Here is a 17,319-nt window from a genome sequence, read left to right as displayed (position 1 = left end):
ACATTTTTTTGATCCTTAACTAAAATAGCACAATATAACTATTGTTCTTGCACACTTAAAGGATGAAGAGATACACAATTCTTGCCATCTTAATGAAAATATTGATGTCTAGCATTACACTGCCCCCTAGAGGCAATACCATAAAACAGTTGAGCTAATTTTCTTCCAGGCAAACTTTATTCATTATCTCAAAAAAAAAAAAGAAAAGAAAGAAAATTAACAGATTCTGATGAAATGACAATTACACCCCAACTCCCTCACCCTCCCTCTCCCATCTCAATCAAACTAATCAACTCCCCCAAAATACGGACTAATTGGAATATCTTTCCACTCAGTAAACAGTCAGTGGCCTTTTCATCTTTGAGTGAAAGTCAGCCAACAACCCAGAGCAGATGATTTGAATACAGAAAAAAATAATTGGGCACCATAGTTTTCACAGTGCATTAGACAGCTGAGCGGTAAGACAATGAGCTTCAGAAATCATAATTCTGCCTTATCTTTCTAAGTTTGACTCAAGGTCGTGGCGGACCCTTTGTAAAGATTCTCACACATTTTCACTTCTGTGGATGGGAGTCTTTTTAAATTTTACGTTGCTCTCCAAAATAGCTTGTACCACACTTCACCTGACAGAGTATCATTCAAAAAACAACCACACCTCTGGAAGACATTCACATCTGATTAGACATATGTTAATAAATTAATCAACTATCAGTTATCCCCTATAGCTCCCTACCACCCACCCCTGACCACACCCCCCAAAAAACCAAAAAATAATCTCCTCACAAAGTATTCAAACTCAAATTTCAAGCATCTTATCCACCATCACTTTCCTGAGCTAACAGAGAAACTGACATCAAGTCAATCTTGCATCACACTTAACAGCTTATAAAATACCATCAGGGTGGATGGAGTGCATTACAGTAACTCATGGGTGCTTTACATTTAAATGACAATGGTATAAAGCAGTCATTAGCTTGTCAACGTCTTTCGGTGTCTTTCAGTCATAGTTAGCAGTTAAAGAAACCCCTGTTTGTGATGGCATTATGACGGTCAATGTGGTTTAAGAGCCAATCTATGGGTTCAAATAAGGGACAAAAAGATTTTGAGCTTGTGAAATGATGTTTAAAAAATTCAAACCTTATGGCTCTTTATAACCCTTTCTGGACCGGTTAAAAGGTTGTGGATAATTTGAAGAGATTTATAGTTTAAAGTGTCTAAATAAAACCTGTGCACAAATTATATCCGTGATTATGTTTCACACAAAGTCAGACACAGTTTTTTACTCTGGGTCTATACTTTGATGTTTACAAAAGCAAGTAATTTGCGTAAACCCCGTCCTTCAGCTCAGATTCTTTTTTCCCCAACAGGTTTACAAGGTTGATATACAACCACATCTTTTGAAAACATTTTTTGACAATAGTTTCTCAAGCTGAAAATCTTTTTGACCCTTATTTGAACCCATACAAATCAATTTAAACCATAAATCTTAAGAATCACTCTGTTAATACAGATAATTCTGATTAGATCTTATCAAATTCCATCTACACTGTGATGAAAATCCCCTTTGCGTACTGTACCACAATGCTGGTGGGTGAGACACATGGTCATCCACAGTACCTGATAGTAGGTATCACAAGCATTCAAGTGCCTTCAAAACACAAAAGATTTTAGATGACCTAGATAAATTACAACGGTATAAAAATGGCTCATATTCTATCACAAATATTGACAATATTTTTAGACAATGAGTGTTCTGGGGGAAAAAAAACAAAAACAAAAAACTTCTAAAAAACAGACAACACTACCTGTAAAATGTCAGCTATCAGTCCAGTGAATCTGAATGGCTGATGAGGTGGTGGTAATGCACGTTGAGTGGTTCATGTTGGGCTTCACTCGGGGCCAAATCACATCTCAGCGAGCTAAACAGTTTACTAGCACCCATCGTTAGCCACAGCTGCTGAAGAAGTTTAACCCGGCTAACCCAGTGCATGCTGAGGCTGGGACTGTGGGTGCTAGTGTGCTATTTAGCATGCAAAGGTGTGGTCTGAGGTGAGCTGTGGTTGTGTCCTCATGTACGCCTGGCTTTCTGTCTCTTGGCCTGACGTTTGGCTTCATCCAGGGCAGCACTGTCCCCGCTGGCCTGGGCCATGCTCCTCACACCCTGAATACGGTTCATGACCTGTAACAGGAGGGGGATCACCTGCAAAACAGGTCAGCAAAGGGTATTAAACAAATGCTTTTTTGATTAAGAGTTTCTTACTTTAAATATTACAAAAATCCCTGGAGAAATAATGTGATTAACTTGAAAGACTTAATAAATAAGAGCTGATTATGAAACGTGAAAACTACAAGGAGGAGGACATTCTTCTTTATGTCATTCCAAATTTTAGGATTTGCCAGGATAAGGCCAAAGTCCAGTGAGGTTTATAACAAATAAACAGATTCAGAAATTCAATAGTCCAGCAAGAAAAGCTCTTTGAACATATTCTTTGGAGCAGGCGGAGCTGGTTACGTACCTTCTCGTGGTTGTACGCTGCTAACAGGAGCAGCAGAGTGAGAGGCAGAGCTATGTAGGAGCCTTGGGCAACATCCTGATCAGGCACTTTACGCTGTGGGAAAAGCAAACACAGACATACATGGACGCAATGTGACATGAGAAAATTGCAAGAGAAACAGCCCAGTCAATACTGTTCTGATTGGGGGAAAAAAAAGCCTCTCTCTCTATAAGTCACGATTCCTGTTCTTCTGTGCTGTGAAATAGGAACGTATTCTCTCACATAAAACACAATCAAACAGCAGACACAGCCTGATCTTTGGCTTTAAAGAAAGCATCTGTATCTTACAGTGGGGTTGAAGGTGAGCGTGATGTGCTTGTGGTAGCCGTTGGAGGTGAAGGACACCTGGGGCAGAGTGAAGTCATACTGGGAGCGGGACAGCGTTGAGTACAGCATCAGAACATAGGTCTGGAGGACACGGAGAGGGATGAATTTAGACCTAACGGCAGCATGTCCTGGGTCATGGTTATTTCTAAAGCTATCTATAAATTTAGTGAAACTTAAAAGCACATTAAGACAATACAGAAACGTACAACCACTGAATAATGTAGATTAGAAAATCTGGCTTTTGGTTTTATTCAGTTGTTTAGACCTCACTGCATTAATTTAGATTTAAGAGCAGAATTACAAGCTGATACCTCTCCATCTCTGTCCAGAGGAGGGAAGTGGAAGAAGAGGGACTGTCCCAGAGAGACGCTGTTGATTGGGTTGTCCAGATTGTCACTCTTATACAGCTTCACCTGGACAGACCAAAAGAGGGTAAAGTTGTAAAACGTCAACCGTCAGCCAGGAGACCATTGCAGGGGAGATACGGAGATTTATAAAATGCGGGGATAACATGAGCCGAGCAGTTGTACCGATAGTGTTGGGAGATGTTCAGGGGACGTGATGACGTTTCCGCTGAGGTCAAACTGATTGATCTGCCTGAAAGCGATGATGTTGACCCCTTCAATGTCACTACTGCCAACCTGGGAGTGAACACAGTGAGCTTAATGTTTAGATACAGCCTTGGACTCCTAAAGAAAATACCTACTATGGATAAAGCTTTATACAAGTCACACGGTGTGATAATAACAGAGAATTAAGTGGAATTAAGGCATTTCCAGCCTTGCCAATGAGATTAGAGGGTCGGCACTTTCAGACAAGCTAAAAATATGAACTAAGAGGTTTAAACTTGCAATGGGATTATCACTGCTTTTGTTCTGCATATAGGAAAGGACCCATGTGATAAGGCTGCTGATAAGTCATAATCACAGGGTTCCCACAGTCATTTTAAAAATTCAATTACAAAAGTTTTCCATACCCTCCAATATTGTTTTCATGACTGCGTTACTGCAGTGCAAAGCTTAAAGGACTATGACATTGAAAATATGCTAATGTTTAGGTTGGATGTTTGATATTTGCATTTAAGTAGAGGTTCAAAGTTCATTCTTGACCTTGGAAACAGCAGGTGAGAAAAAAATCGCACAACAAGGTGCATTAAGTAGCTGTTCTGGCGCTTTTAAATGTAACACAAGGGAAAAAAAAAAATCTTCTCACGAAGATCATGTGATATGATTGAAAGTCTGAATTGCTACTAAATGGACTGTGTGGTGAGATTTTTTTTTTAATACAATTAAAAATAAAGTTAAAGAACCAAAGTGCCTTCTATACTTTATCTTGTACAACATGCATATAAGAGCAGCAACTGACAAATATTTTCATTATCATTTTTTCTGTCCATTGTTTTCTCGATTAATTGCTTAGTCTATGAAATGTCAAACAAAATTCCACTTCGCAATTTCCCTAAGCCAAAACTAACTTCGTTAAAATGCTTGTTTAGATTGACCAACTGACTAGATGAAAAAAAGCAGAGTCAGAGTGTGTTTAAGTCTGACCAGTTACATTTTAGCCTGTGGATTTTCTCATATTATTCCCGCTCTTAATATTTAAATTGGTAGCAACTGTAATAAAATTACTCATAGTTTCTTGAATTCTCCAATAGCCGAATGATCGTTTATACATCTGGGAAGCTGTGTGGACCACAGGAAGCCTGTAATTATTTTGTTGCTTACCTCTATAGCTCTGTGTTGTGGTAGCGCCCTCTCTATGTGGTCGTTGCCTTCAGCGCGTAACTGAATCATATACTTGCAACCCGGCTGCAAGGAAACATTCTGTTAATCAAGTCATTTCAGATTTACAGTAAAAGCACTAAGGAGATACAGGTACGCCATTTCAGAGATTCAATATGCTCGCTGTTCGTACTCATTCATGCAGTGCCAAATGCAGATGACACGAGGTATTTTACCAGTTCAGTCACTCCTTTTCCCAGACACAGGTGTGTGACCAGACCAGTGTGATATAGTTCATTCTAATCTGAAACTGTCTAATCTGATTTTAACAGTTTCTAGCATCCTCACCAGCAGACCCCTGAGTCTGAAGCGGCCCTCCTCATCGGTGACGGTGTCCTCGCTGTAGAGGCTGCACTCTCCCTGACCCACCGCCTCCACGGCAACATCCCGCTCTGCGTCCCCGCTCAGAGACTGCACCGCTCCGTAGCAGCTGAGGACAAAAGCACAAGGCCAGGACACTGATAAGACACATGTGGAAAGCATCAACTGGCAGGTTAATGCATGGTGCTGTGCAAAAGTTTCAGGCATTTTAGATCGGTACCCATCACGCAATACCATCAGGGAGGCGTCTGATCGGTCCTAAATCACATGAGACAGCCTAAATCCGCCAGTCCGCCAAGATGTTTGGCTCAACCTACCTGCCAAGTACCTAAAACTGTACACAGGTGTAATTTGTGCTGTTTCAAAGACAAAGAGTGGTCACAGCAAATTCTGATTTGATTTTGTTTTTATCTGTTTGATGAACTTTGTATGAAGCTAACTGATATATAAAAACTATTTGTGACATTCCTTTGGAAAGTGTCCTCACTTTACTTTTAGTGCCTTAAACCTTGGCATAATACTGTAGATGTTGAAAGAGAAATGTTTATGCTCGTACGCAAAACTAAACAGGAGATAACTGGTCAAGGTACATATGTATACCTGTATGCAGTCTTAATGCCGGTTATATCGATACTGAGGTTTTGACCTTCCTCCACTGTGATCATCTGAGACGCCGGTTCAAAGCGGAACTCCTTCATCATGGGCTTGAAGTAGTACTGACCAGGACTCTTGAGGAGACAAAAACAGTGATTATGTCAGAGGACAAGCAGAAAATACAGCATTATACATTTGCTAGAGCCCAACAGAGGTCAAACCCTACAATCAGCTTTACAGCTTGGCGGACTGATATGGTACACAGAAAAGTACAGTGGTGAAAGCAAATGAACAAATTGCTGGATCCCTACCAGGTTATTAAAGATGAGCAGGCCAGTGTCCTGGGTCAAAAGGTTGGAACGAAACTGTCCTCCACTCAGAGACAGAAGGACGCCAGACAGGGGCTGACCTTCCTCTGATTTGATCTATCGAAAGAAGGGAAAGAGAAGGAGAGAGCAAGTTATAAATTTCATGATTTGACAACTAATTAATTGATTTGACTAATAATTTCAGTCCCACATACTATACCACATGAGTGTGTCAAGACTTGTCCAAATTTGAGTAACAGAAATTGAAAATTTGATAAGTGTTATAACTGTCGCCGTACCCGGACGTAAGAGATCGAACTCCTTCAATCGTTTCAAAATAAAAGTTCATGAGGACTAAATGCCTGTTGTAATGAAGCCAAACTCGAATAGACAAATCTTGAAAATGATGAAATCACTCTGTCTTGGCTCAAATTGTCAGAGCCAGATTGTGAAACAGTGGTCATAATCAGGCTGACAGGTGAGTTCAGTGTCTCTATTGGGTTTTTTTTTTCAGAGTGGATTTACAACAGAAGGCTCAACAAGGGCACAAAACGCTTTATAAATGCTGTACAGAAGATTTCACAGAAATTTATCACACAGTCTGAAAGGGAAACCAACACTGATCATTTGTGCCAGGATCTGATTCTGGAAACTGATTCAACTATCATCAATGATATTTTCTTTTAATTATATTTAACTGAAATATACACTAGGTACTAACAAGGGCATTTCATCCTGTCATTTCATATTCACTTTAAACCAAATAATCAGTGAGAGTAGTCAATGTGAACAAAGAGCTTTAATTGTAGGATACACTGGGTGAAAGTGCCAGCAAGTACTGCGGATGTGAAAATGGCTGGTGATTACTGGGATGTAATTCATATGCAAGTGAGGAGGGTGGTCACATTTACCTTGAAGGTCACACCAGCCAGAGCGAACGCCTTGAAATCTCCCTGGGTTCCCTCCACAGGGCTCAGGACGAAACCTTCTTTACTGGCACTGATGTCATACTGCCGGTCGCTGTGAAGCGGACCCACACTGGAGGAAAGAGGAGAAAGAAGGTGGTTAGGACTGCATGTCTATGGATACATGCGGTTACTATACTAGTCCATATACAATACTGAATGACATACATATGATCATGACAGATAACAGTACAGTATTCCATCCAACTTAAATTAAAAATAACTTTTGAATTGGTAAACCTCCGATAATGAAACAATAGAAAATACTACTCACAAAAAGGGATTACTACACGTGAACCCGATAATGTTGCATACCTGATATGTTCACTTATGACTCTGACATTTTAAAGTCAACCCAAATTGTATCCACCATATTCCTGCCTGAGGAGAACTATTTTCTGTTCAGGGCTCAAGGCAACTGCTGACAAATTCTCCAGGGACCCAACACCTTCAGAGGATCTTCCTCAGGGCAGAATGTGAAGGAAAACTACTGCAGATCAAATTCTGACATCTAAAATTGCACCTATACAAACTATTACGTGAGTATCAGAAATGTCAAAAAACTTTTATAATGCAACATGAAAAAAAAAAAAAAAAATCTATGAAACTCCTGATGTCATTCTTTGTCTTACTTTTATTTGGTAGATAATCAAGTTTTGGAACTACTCCTTGGAATAATACTTTGGGAGACATAAACAGAAAGAAAAATGTAGCCATAGCTGCGGGCTACAACTTGTTCCCAAGATTTTAAGTATACATTTGTTTACAGTATGGCAAATTGGCACTATTAAAAGTATATCGAATTAGCTATTAGCTGTTCCTGTTAGCAGTGCACCCATGGATGTGCAGGCAACTACCACAGGTTTACTTTGTTATTGAAGAAAACTTGAAAATTTGACGATTCTCTGGTTAGTTCTGGGGTTTTAAGGAGCATCTTTTTTCCTATGATTTCCGAGTGGATTCGTGGACGTTTATTCCCAGCGGGCATCAGACATAATTGTATCCTCTGGAAGTATGAGTCACACTGAATCTGAAATTATGTGTATTCATGTCCCTCTACAAGCTGCTCATCTGTGTGCAAAACAACATCTGTGCAACAACTGGAGAAGAACAACTGAGCAAGCTGTAACAAACAGCGGAAGTGAAAACTTTTGATGCAGTTTTCACGCCACACACGGCACTGATGCAGCTCTTCACGTATTAAAAGCTCTCAGCCTTGCCGCTCTCGCGTGCAGCTTTAGACAGTGTTCACCATGAGGCCCTTTTAAATAGACTGCACAATCCGGTTGGTCTCTCTGGCACAAACTGTGATTCGATTATCTATTTGGCCGACCATGTCTAACCTCTAGAGTCTTTTAAAACCCAGTTCAACTCTCTGCCCCTGAACAGCAAATTATATTCCTGTTTAAAGTGGAACCCACACATTGCTGCTGTTTCTACACTTCTTTTGGCCTTAATGTGTTTGAGGATCTGACAGTTTGTATATTATGACCTGCTGAGCACACACTTTTATAGCATAACGTAAAGAAAGCCATTAATATTACCATAATCTATGGTGAGATAAAGACATCTATGACAGGGCGCAGCCTCCAGAATAGCCCACCTCTAGTTTTATGCGCTTTATTTTTATCTCTTAATTCAAGTACTGGGTTCTCATACCTGTATGCTCCCATCTCATTAGTGGCCACAGTAATGAGCAGTGCAGCAGCTCCTCTATCAGTGATGGAGATCTCGACACCCTGTAGCTCTGGTGACACCTTGCCCTCCAGGAAGAGACCCGCACGCCCTGTGATGTCCACCAGCCGACCTGGACAGGACTCTGTCAACGGGGAGAGTTTATTTACTTTTTAAGCTAGCATGTTTTGCATGCTACAGAAATGAGGGGATTCTATTGTTTGAGTTGATTTTTCTCCTCTTCTCCTCTAAGGGCTAAAATATTATAAGCACAAGGGTATACACTTTCGTAGAGAATTAAAGCACTAACAAGCATCTATAACAAAAAAAAAGGACACAAATAGACATGATAATTTTTTTAGACTACAATGTGTGTAAAGGGTTTTACCTCCAGTGATAGTGGCCTCTACTTCAGGGGGGTAGAACAGCAGTTCTTTGGAGGAGGGAGTCACTGTGATCTTCTCTCCAGCCCTGTACAGTCATTTACAGTAAATATTAACTCACTGCATCCTCACATGGATTCAAGTCTCTCAGAATTGGTGTGTTATTGTCACCATGCCAGACTGAAACTGACAAAAAAGAAACATGATTACCTAGAAACGAAGTTGGAAAGGATTATAACTGAAAGCCATAGCATAAACCTATAGGATTGTTACATTATAAGTAGGAACCCTGTGTTTCTGCGTTTAGGAACATTGTCAGTATCATTAAAAGAAAAAACTGTTTGAGAAATTTAGTGGGGAAATGTGCTTCCAAAGCCAGCATCTCACCCCACTTCACAATGCTATAAGACAATGAGTACTAGTATGTGCAAGAGGCACATTCCTGAGTGAACCGAAGTCTTGCAGCCATAAAGAGCAAAGACGATAGATTCAACTGCAGTGAAAACACTGTGTAACTGACCTGGCCCAGTAGGAGAACTCATAATGGAAGGGGCCTGTCAGTTCATCAGCCTTCTCTTGGATTGGAGGGTTATCATCCCTGGCACCTCCCTCTTCTTCGGCGGCACGACGCTCCCGTTCCTGACGGCGTAGTTGAATCTCTTGCAGCTGCTGCTCCTGCCGCTGCTCCTCCAGGCTCCGCAGGGGACCCAGCACCAGCGCCGGCTCACTCTCGATGGACGATCTGACCGAGGAGAGGGTGAAAAAAAAAAAAAACAAACAGAAAAACAAAAAAAAGAAGATAAACCAAACATTTGAAATCATCATTTAGACTGATGCTCAGCAGCGCATGTTTGTTAGTCTCAGAGCTTGCTAAAAATGAGCCCAGCCGTGATGAGTCTTACTTGATGGTAACTGTCACGTCTAGAATCTTGTCAGTGGTGATGAGCCCAGTCATGTGGTGCCGCACCGCAGTGAGGGTCAGGATACTGGGGGCCGAGCTGTTAGACACAAGTAAAGGTTCATTACTTAATGCTCTTTTAACCCTGAATTAAATGGATACAGCATGTGATCACTTACGTATCGTAGGTGTAGAAGTCCTGCTCAAACTGATGGCAGGAGCGAGGGGTGACTTTGTAGACACCTGGACAAGCCATTTTTAGTTGATTAATCACTTTGCTCCAGTTTTATATTTAGGCAAGTCTGACACAGACATTTGGCTCAAAACACTGTACTCTAACTATTCACAAGGGAACAGTTGGTACGCTGATATTTTCTATTCTCAATATGCTAATTCATACTATGTTTAGCTAATGAGAGGTCAGGAGAATGAACCTCACCAGGCTTGGAGAGGCAGAAGCGGTTGACTCCCTTAGAGAGGTTGTACATGCCGACGTTCTCAGGTTTGCTGCCATCTTGGAAGAATTCCTGTGTATTAAAAAGCATTCAGTTAGAATCAGAATAATATCTGTGGACGTGCCACCACCTGTAACAACCCACACCGGGTACTGCTAATGTAGTCAGTTACTGATTACTAACCAGAGTGATGGCATGGGAGAGGGAGCAGCGCAGGATGTAGCCAATCTGTCTGAACTCCACCCCTAAGACGTCAGAATCCAGAACCTCCACTTCCATGGACTTATGCTTCCAGCACCACTCCTCATGAGAAATACTCACTGGGAGGTGTAAAAAAAAAAAAATTATGAATAGACTCAAATTAAAAGTAACAGAAAAAAGAATGTGTTAATATTTGCTGGTAAGGATTAAATCTGTCACACTAGCCTGAGGAGGAAAAACCTCAGGTGCCATGACCACTTGAGGATGAGGCCTGGCAGCCCAAACAAGCTGAGTAAACATGCCTCAAAGATGCTGTGTGTGCAGACAGCTTGCAGACACACCAACAGACTGTGTGTATTGAACAGTGAGGGAGATGGATGTGGCACCAGAAGGTACAGAAACACCAGCTGAATAATGTGTGCTTCCAGAAAGCTGGTGCTTAACACTAATTATGATTGAAAGATGGTAATTAGTCATTGATCTCCTCACAATCGTTAGGAGAATAATTACTGTGATTTCTTGATGGATTCTGAAATGCAGGTAGGATAGGGGAATCCGTTTATGCACTTCACTTGCTTTGACTTCTTCCAGTATTCAGGCTCCAAATAAATGCTGAGGCACTTCTATAGCTGGCAAAAATGCAAGCTTACCAGCACTAATTTCTTGTCTGTAATTGCTCTAATCTACCCTGAATATTGCTATTTCTATAAAGACTTAAAAGTATCAATAGTACTGAGTCCCGACCTTTGTATTTCCCAGGTAGAACGTTGTCAAAGGAGAAGCCGAGGATGTCGCTGCTGCCAGACAGAGCCACCGTCCTTCTCTCTCCCTGCCGGCTCACCGGTTGCAGGGTCACTGAGAGGTCATCACAGGACGCTAGAGGTCAACCAGAGGACACAAGGTCAGCTTGTTTGAAAAATCAAAACCGCTCAATTCAATATTCAACAATCCACTTTTAAAAGACTTCATTCAAAGATGAGTCCACATTGAAATTAATACAAGCCATATATCAATAAGTACTTGCCTAGACAGTAGACTTTTCCAGAGACAGAAGCCATGAATTGGGTGAATAGGAGGTTTGTGAGGGGCTGGTCCACGAGGGAGACATCCAAGGCTTGAGGCTGCAGAGCCAGGCCTGCTTTCACCTCCACCTCAGGGAGAGACACCTGAACACATGGAAGTGAAACCAAAGTCACACTGTAGCCAAGTGTCCATTATACTGCAATATACAGACTGAAATCAGTCATATCTCTGCCAATACACCTCAACACCAGTTGTGACTCAGCAACTGTCCCAGTATCTCAGTAAAAATCATTGTTCACTGACTGTGGATTAGACAGGCTTTACAGTTTTATATAAACAACAAAGTAGGTGACTTCTCTTTTAGGATGAATTTTCGTAACTGATTTACAAGCCAATGCAGGTGAAGCTATTGATGCGTCCTGGCTCTAACTATTAGAAGCCTAGGTGGTACTTGAGTCTTACATGGACGCTGTAGTCTCCAGGTTTGGCCTGAAAGCAGAAGGCCCCCTGAGGGTCAGAGTCGATGGTCCGGCTGGAAGACTTGTCTTGGCCCTGGTTTGTCATGGTGACCTTGTAGCGCCCCTGCTGCTTCATGCCCTCGGGCAGGCGGCTGATGGAGATCTGGCCACACACACTGAACCTGGTGTGGGACCAACATCAGAACGTCATAAGGCTTGTTAGCAACGTGGCAATATGAAAGAGCATACGGACAGCACTGAAGCTGCAATTTTGTAAATAATTTCAAAACATGTACAATCAAAACTTATAATTTGATATCTTGATAAAATGTATGCAGTAAGTGGACAGGCCAGACGCACCCTGCTGTGATGATGTCAGGAAGTTGAGGTGTGTTGGGGGCAATCTTCACTGTGATTGGCTCAAAGAACATGAGCTCCTTGTTGACGCGGATAGTGTAGGTACCGGCTGTCATGTTCTCTAATCGGAAAGAACCATCCTCCTTGCTGATGACTGTGAGAACAGAGTGGATAAGCAAGCAAGTGTGAAAACGTGTTTACGATGAGAACAGCTGAACGCACCTCCCCGATTTTTTGCGTCTTTTTTTGTTGCTTTGATACTACAACCAAAGTCTGGAGCCTTCTAGTAGTGTTTACCTTTGATTTGGTTGTTGAGGGACACTGTAGCATCAGATACACCCTCCCCACCGACACTGTTGAGAACTCGGCCTGTCACAGAGAAGCCCATGACTCGGAAGATGGGCTACACATGGAGCAACAGAAACAGCACTGCATGTCAAGTTGATGTACCATGCCTAACATTAAATCTAAGTGGTTAAATAATGACAAATGTTAAAACAAAAATTGAAAAATTGAGATATTATTTAACTTTTTTACCTCGAGCTTCAGACTGTTGTGTTCAACCTTGAAATTCATCCTAGATGGAGCAACATCAAAAGTGATCCTTTCTCCTCTATAGAAAGGCACCTGACGTGGAGAATTTCACAAAAGCAGAGAAGGAAAAATAATTATATTTACATGAAAAAGAGTGCGAGAGAGGCTGCATTCAAGTGAACTGTGAGAGTGAACTCAAAGAAATAATCACCAGTAAGGATAAGGGACTCACAGCAAATAAAGCGTACATGCAAGCCAGTGTAATTTTATCTCATCAATAAGGGAAAAAAAAGAAAAAAAATTACCACAGTGTACTCTCCGCTGGCCAGAGAGGGGAAGATGAAGGTGCCATCTTCCCTGGACAGAGCGCTGCACAAGTAGACCAGGGAACTGTCCCCAGAATCTGCCCCCTCCACTGGGGATGTGTTACAGCCACTGACATCCTTGAAATCACACACACACACACACACACACACACACACACACACACACACACACACACACACACACACACACACACACACACACACACACACACACACACACACAAAAATGGAGCAATCTAACTTAGTTTGTTGGTTATGATATACACTGTTTTCCTCAATACATCACTTCTTATCATCACTGTTGTGTAAAAGTAAAGGGCGTTTTTTATAAATTACTATAACACAGTCAGTCCATTTTTAAGACATTTAAAAATCAATATTCCCTGACTTCTCTTGAGATAAAATCCTGGCTTTGCCTGTCTTGAAACAAACAAAATTCTATGATATTAGAGAAATCCCAAGAACAGTAGGAATTCTGTTACAATACAAGCTGCACCATACTTTCTTCAAATAATGAAGGATACATTAGACAAGCAGTATGATTAGTTGATCTAATTTTGACTCCTCACAGTTTCTAAAATAATGTTGGTTTACCTCTCTCTTGACTGTCGCTGAGTACAGTAGGAAGGTGACCTCTTTCATGGGGTCCCCATCACTACGGACCTCCCCCGAGACATCGTAGCCTCCAACCACCAGATGGTCGGCAGCCGGGGCATTGGCATTGGAGACATGCACCAAGGTAGTACTCTATCGGAGGACGGAAAAGGTCAGCACACGAGTTACAGCGAGGGTCAGAATAATGACCCTGTCAGGAGCAGTGTGATAACTGCTGGGGATCATAGGTTTAAACCTGCTAACCTGACAGGGAACCTTATGAGCTGAGCAAGTAGGTGCATATTGAAGTTTTCTACACTCAAGTGAAGCCGAATTAAAAAGACCTCGGAGATCGTGCACTCTCTGAAGTGCTGACACTACTCAGACATGGAACCGTGATATTTGGTGCCCAGCAGTGTGCTATTACATACTATGGGGGTGGAAATGATCACACACACACACACTCACTCACACACTCACACACACACACACACACACACACACACACACACACACACACACACACACACACACACACACACACACACACACACACACACACACACACACTTCTTATCTTACTATCACTTGAAATTATTAGTTACAAACTTGCTGATCTGTTCCAACTCTGTTCCAAATGCCTCAAATCAACAATGTAAGGTTGTATAGAGAGAGTCTTTATCTGTTTTACTATATTATCATAGAGGGGTACTGAATTTATACACTGAGTTAAATAGGTATCTTCTACTGTATGTTTTTCATTTTTAACTATGTCTGTGTGTGACTGATGACTACAGGGTGCGGGCTACAAATAATTTCTCACCGTGGTCAAATCGATGGATAAAAATCTTAATCTTAATTTTCTCTTTATATTTTAAAATACACCATTCCACCTGTGGGACGCTTTGGCCTCCTTAGCTCTCAATCTTCCTACGGTCTTGTCAAATTATACATAGTTTGAAAGCTCAAAGTCTCCTGATTCCATATCACTGCAACAGCTGCTGACACAGAACTGGTTCAGATGGCTCCAAAGTGTTTCCCCATACAAAAGGTGCTACTACAGGCTTTATAATCCCTTTTTTTATACCAAAACAAAATAGGTGAGGTGTAAAAAAAAAAAAAAAAAAGTCACCATTTAAAGGAGACCAGGGTTTTGAATGTAGGCTGAAGAACAGTAACCTTTTTATTTTAGGTACATTATTTTCAGACTTGTGCACAAAAAATGGGCATGTCTGTTGGGGGGTTAAAAAAGAGAGTTAAGAAATATTTTCCACAAGATGTTTGGGTGACAAAAGGTACTTTCACTTCACTTTAGTGTCACCTGCTGGCAATGATATATATTTTTTTCCATTCAGAAGATACCAAAGCCTACAACTATATGTTTTTCATGGGTGAATGTTTCCTAAAATTACAAATCAACACCTCACAGCTCCACTACACTGATCAAATTTTGTAGCTTCGACAGCAAACGACAAAATTGAATGGGAGCCAACACCTCATCCAAACATTCATTGAAAAAGGCATCACTGGGGCCACCCCATGTAACCTCATGGTTAAGGCTCATACTACATAACTCCAACATCAACGGTTCGACTCCCGGTCGGGGGACATTTGGTGGATGTCATGCCCGAAGAGAATATACCAACCTGCTCCAGGGTCCAAGAGGGATGGGAAGCTGTGATGTCGTAATTTCCAGGGAGTACTTTGAAGAAGGTATACCTGTGTTAGTAAAACCAAACAAAGGAAAGGTCATGAAACGGCACACTATTTCCAACATATGTTTACTGCAGAAACACCTTTGAACCTCCACTGAACAGAAAGGTAGGAGCCACTTACTTTCCTCCAGGCTGTGTGATGACACTCTGGAGTTTCTCCTCTGTTCCCACTCGGCTCAGTTTGACTTCTACCCCTGCCGGACCCAGGAGATGGCCCTTACTCAGAACCTACATGAGACACAGCACATTAGGAGGAAAAAACATGACACAATAGTAAGAGAGATTTTGTGTCATGAAGCAGTTCCTTGACTGACATTTTCCTAGAAAAAGCTTTTATAAGGGTGGATACACTATCAAAATAGTTTTCTCTGGTATATAAAAAAAAACCAGAAGACCTTAAAAGTTATCCAAACACAAACACACACACAAAAAAAACACGGATGTATGTGTGAGGGACATAACCTCACTCTGCTGTACACCAGAGCACTTTTTCACCATCAATTGAGCTGCAAGATTTTTTGATTTCAGCGAAATTGTTAAGATTTAACGCCCCTTTTTGTGCAGATAAGCTTCAAGGGTCTTCAAGTCCAGATAATTCCATTAACAAGGGAGGAAATTCTGAACACATCTCACCGTTCCTGAGACTGAAAAGCCAGTGAAAACAAAGTTGATGTCTTCCTCTTTGGTACAGATGTCGCTAACTCCATCCACATGGAGGTCGACACTGGTAGGTTCTGGTGAGTTAAAATCAGAGGACAAAAGGCATAGAGGCAAGCACATAGATAATGGAAACAACCTCCGAGACTTTGCGTTTGCTAAACAACAGCTGGCATAATTAATAGTTTGTGAATTGTGAGGATGCAGTTGTGATAGTCTTACCAAAGCTCCACCCAAGAGGAGGCTCGATCTTCAAAATGAAGTCTCCCTATATAAAAAAATGAGTCAGACAGATTACAATCATCATAACTGAAAAACTGAGAATATAGATACTTGAGTTAGTGTGTCCCATACCTTGTCGTAGAGTGGGATCATGAAGTAGCCATTGATTGGAGCACAGTCCGTTTGGTATTTCAAGGAACCTTGTTTAGTGTACAGTTTAATCTGTGCATCAAAGAGGACACAAATGTATCATGAAGTATATTTATAAGTACTACACCTGAACTCCCAATTGCTGGAAGGCCAGCCACAGTCTTGATGTTACCGGGCACACTGGTTGGATATCTTGTGTCAGCGGTCGTTAACAAACCAGACCAGTCTCTCTGGGATTTAGTTCGTCTCACTAATTAACCAAATGGCTCATCCCACGGAGCCTGTGAATGAGCAGGGATTAGGACTAGGGGCCAGCATTTAACGGCCTCCTCGTCGTCACTGACGGGTTTTAAAATTTAACAGTATGTATGTAATTTAACATATGGGTTTTCAGTCACCCGTGACTGCGTACAGAAAACACTCAAATGAGCCAAATAGCATATAGCTAAAACAACACCTAACTACACTGACGGCTCTTGTGTATGTTTGCTAGATACAGAGAGCTAACTCTGAGTTCAAAATATATTGCTTTTATGGTCATTCCATTCAAACTGTCATTCACGTAAACCCCAGCTCTCTGCCTAACCTTTAGCTTACTACGACAAACCAGCTAACTGTTAGCTAGCTGCAAGCCGGGACGTTAGCACTCTCACCTCGATCAGAGAATAGTTGATTTCAACGTCGGACTTGACAAATCCCCCGCATGCCACCACTATGTCATCAGAGGACACAGTTAAGAACTGAGAATAGATGATACAGAATAACACCCAGATGGATCCCATGTCAGCCCGGATCGTAATTCTCAACATTTTTGGCTG

At 41.5% G+C, this 17,319-nt stretch overlaps 1 protein-coding gene across 1 annotated transcript; it reads right to left on the bottom strand.

Moving 5' to 3' along the window:
- Window positions 1–235: 235 nt before the first annotated feature.
- On the bottom strand, window positions 236–17,310 carry nomo (nodal modulator). The gene is made up of 31 exons (XM_040147311.1): window positions 17,155–17,310; window positions 16,484–16,573; window positions 16,352–16,397; window positions 16,106–16,206; window positions 15,594–15,700; window positions 15,404–15,476; window positions 13,758–13,910; window positions 13,143–13,280; window positions 12,841–12,930; window positions 12,601–12,706; window positions 12,307–12,457; window positions 11,951–12,128; window positions 11,490–11,631; window positions 11,210–11,341; window positions 10,448–10,584; window positions 10,249–10,336; window positions 9,989–10,052; window positions 9,814–9,909; window positions 9,432–9,653; window positions 8,917–8,999; window positions 8,514–8,673; window positions 6,801–6,927; window positions 5,893–6,006; window positions 5,588–5,715; window positions 4,955–5,096; window positions 4,610–4,693; window positions 3,413–3,523; window positions 3,194–3,295; window positions 2,844–2,963; window positions 2,517–2,609; window positions 236–2,200 (listed from the first exon to the last, which is right to left on the bottom strand). The coding sequence occupies exons 1-31, from the start codon at window positions 17,308–17,310 to the stop codon at window positions 2,069–2,071; spliced, it is 3,666 nt and encodes a 1,221-aa protein (XP_040003245.1). The 3' UTR covers window positions 236–2,068.
- Between the last annotated feature and the right edge of the window lie 9 nt (window positions 17,311–17,319).

This window comes from Xiphias gladius, chromosome 15 (assembly GCF_016859285.1).
Source record: "Xiphias gladius isolate SHS-SW01 ecotype Sanya breed wild chromosome 15, ASM1685928v1, whole genome shotgun sequence".
In the NCBI taxonomy this organism is placed as follows: domain Eukaryota; kingdom Metazoa; phylum Chordata; class Actinopteri; order Istiophoriformes; family Xiphiidae; genus Xiphias; species Xiphias gladius.
The sequence above is the reverse complement of the archived record's forward strand: the minus strand, read 5'-3'. Positions and strand labels throughout refer to the sequence as shown.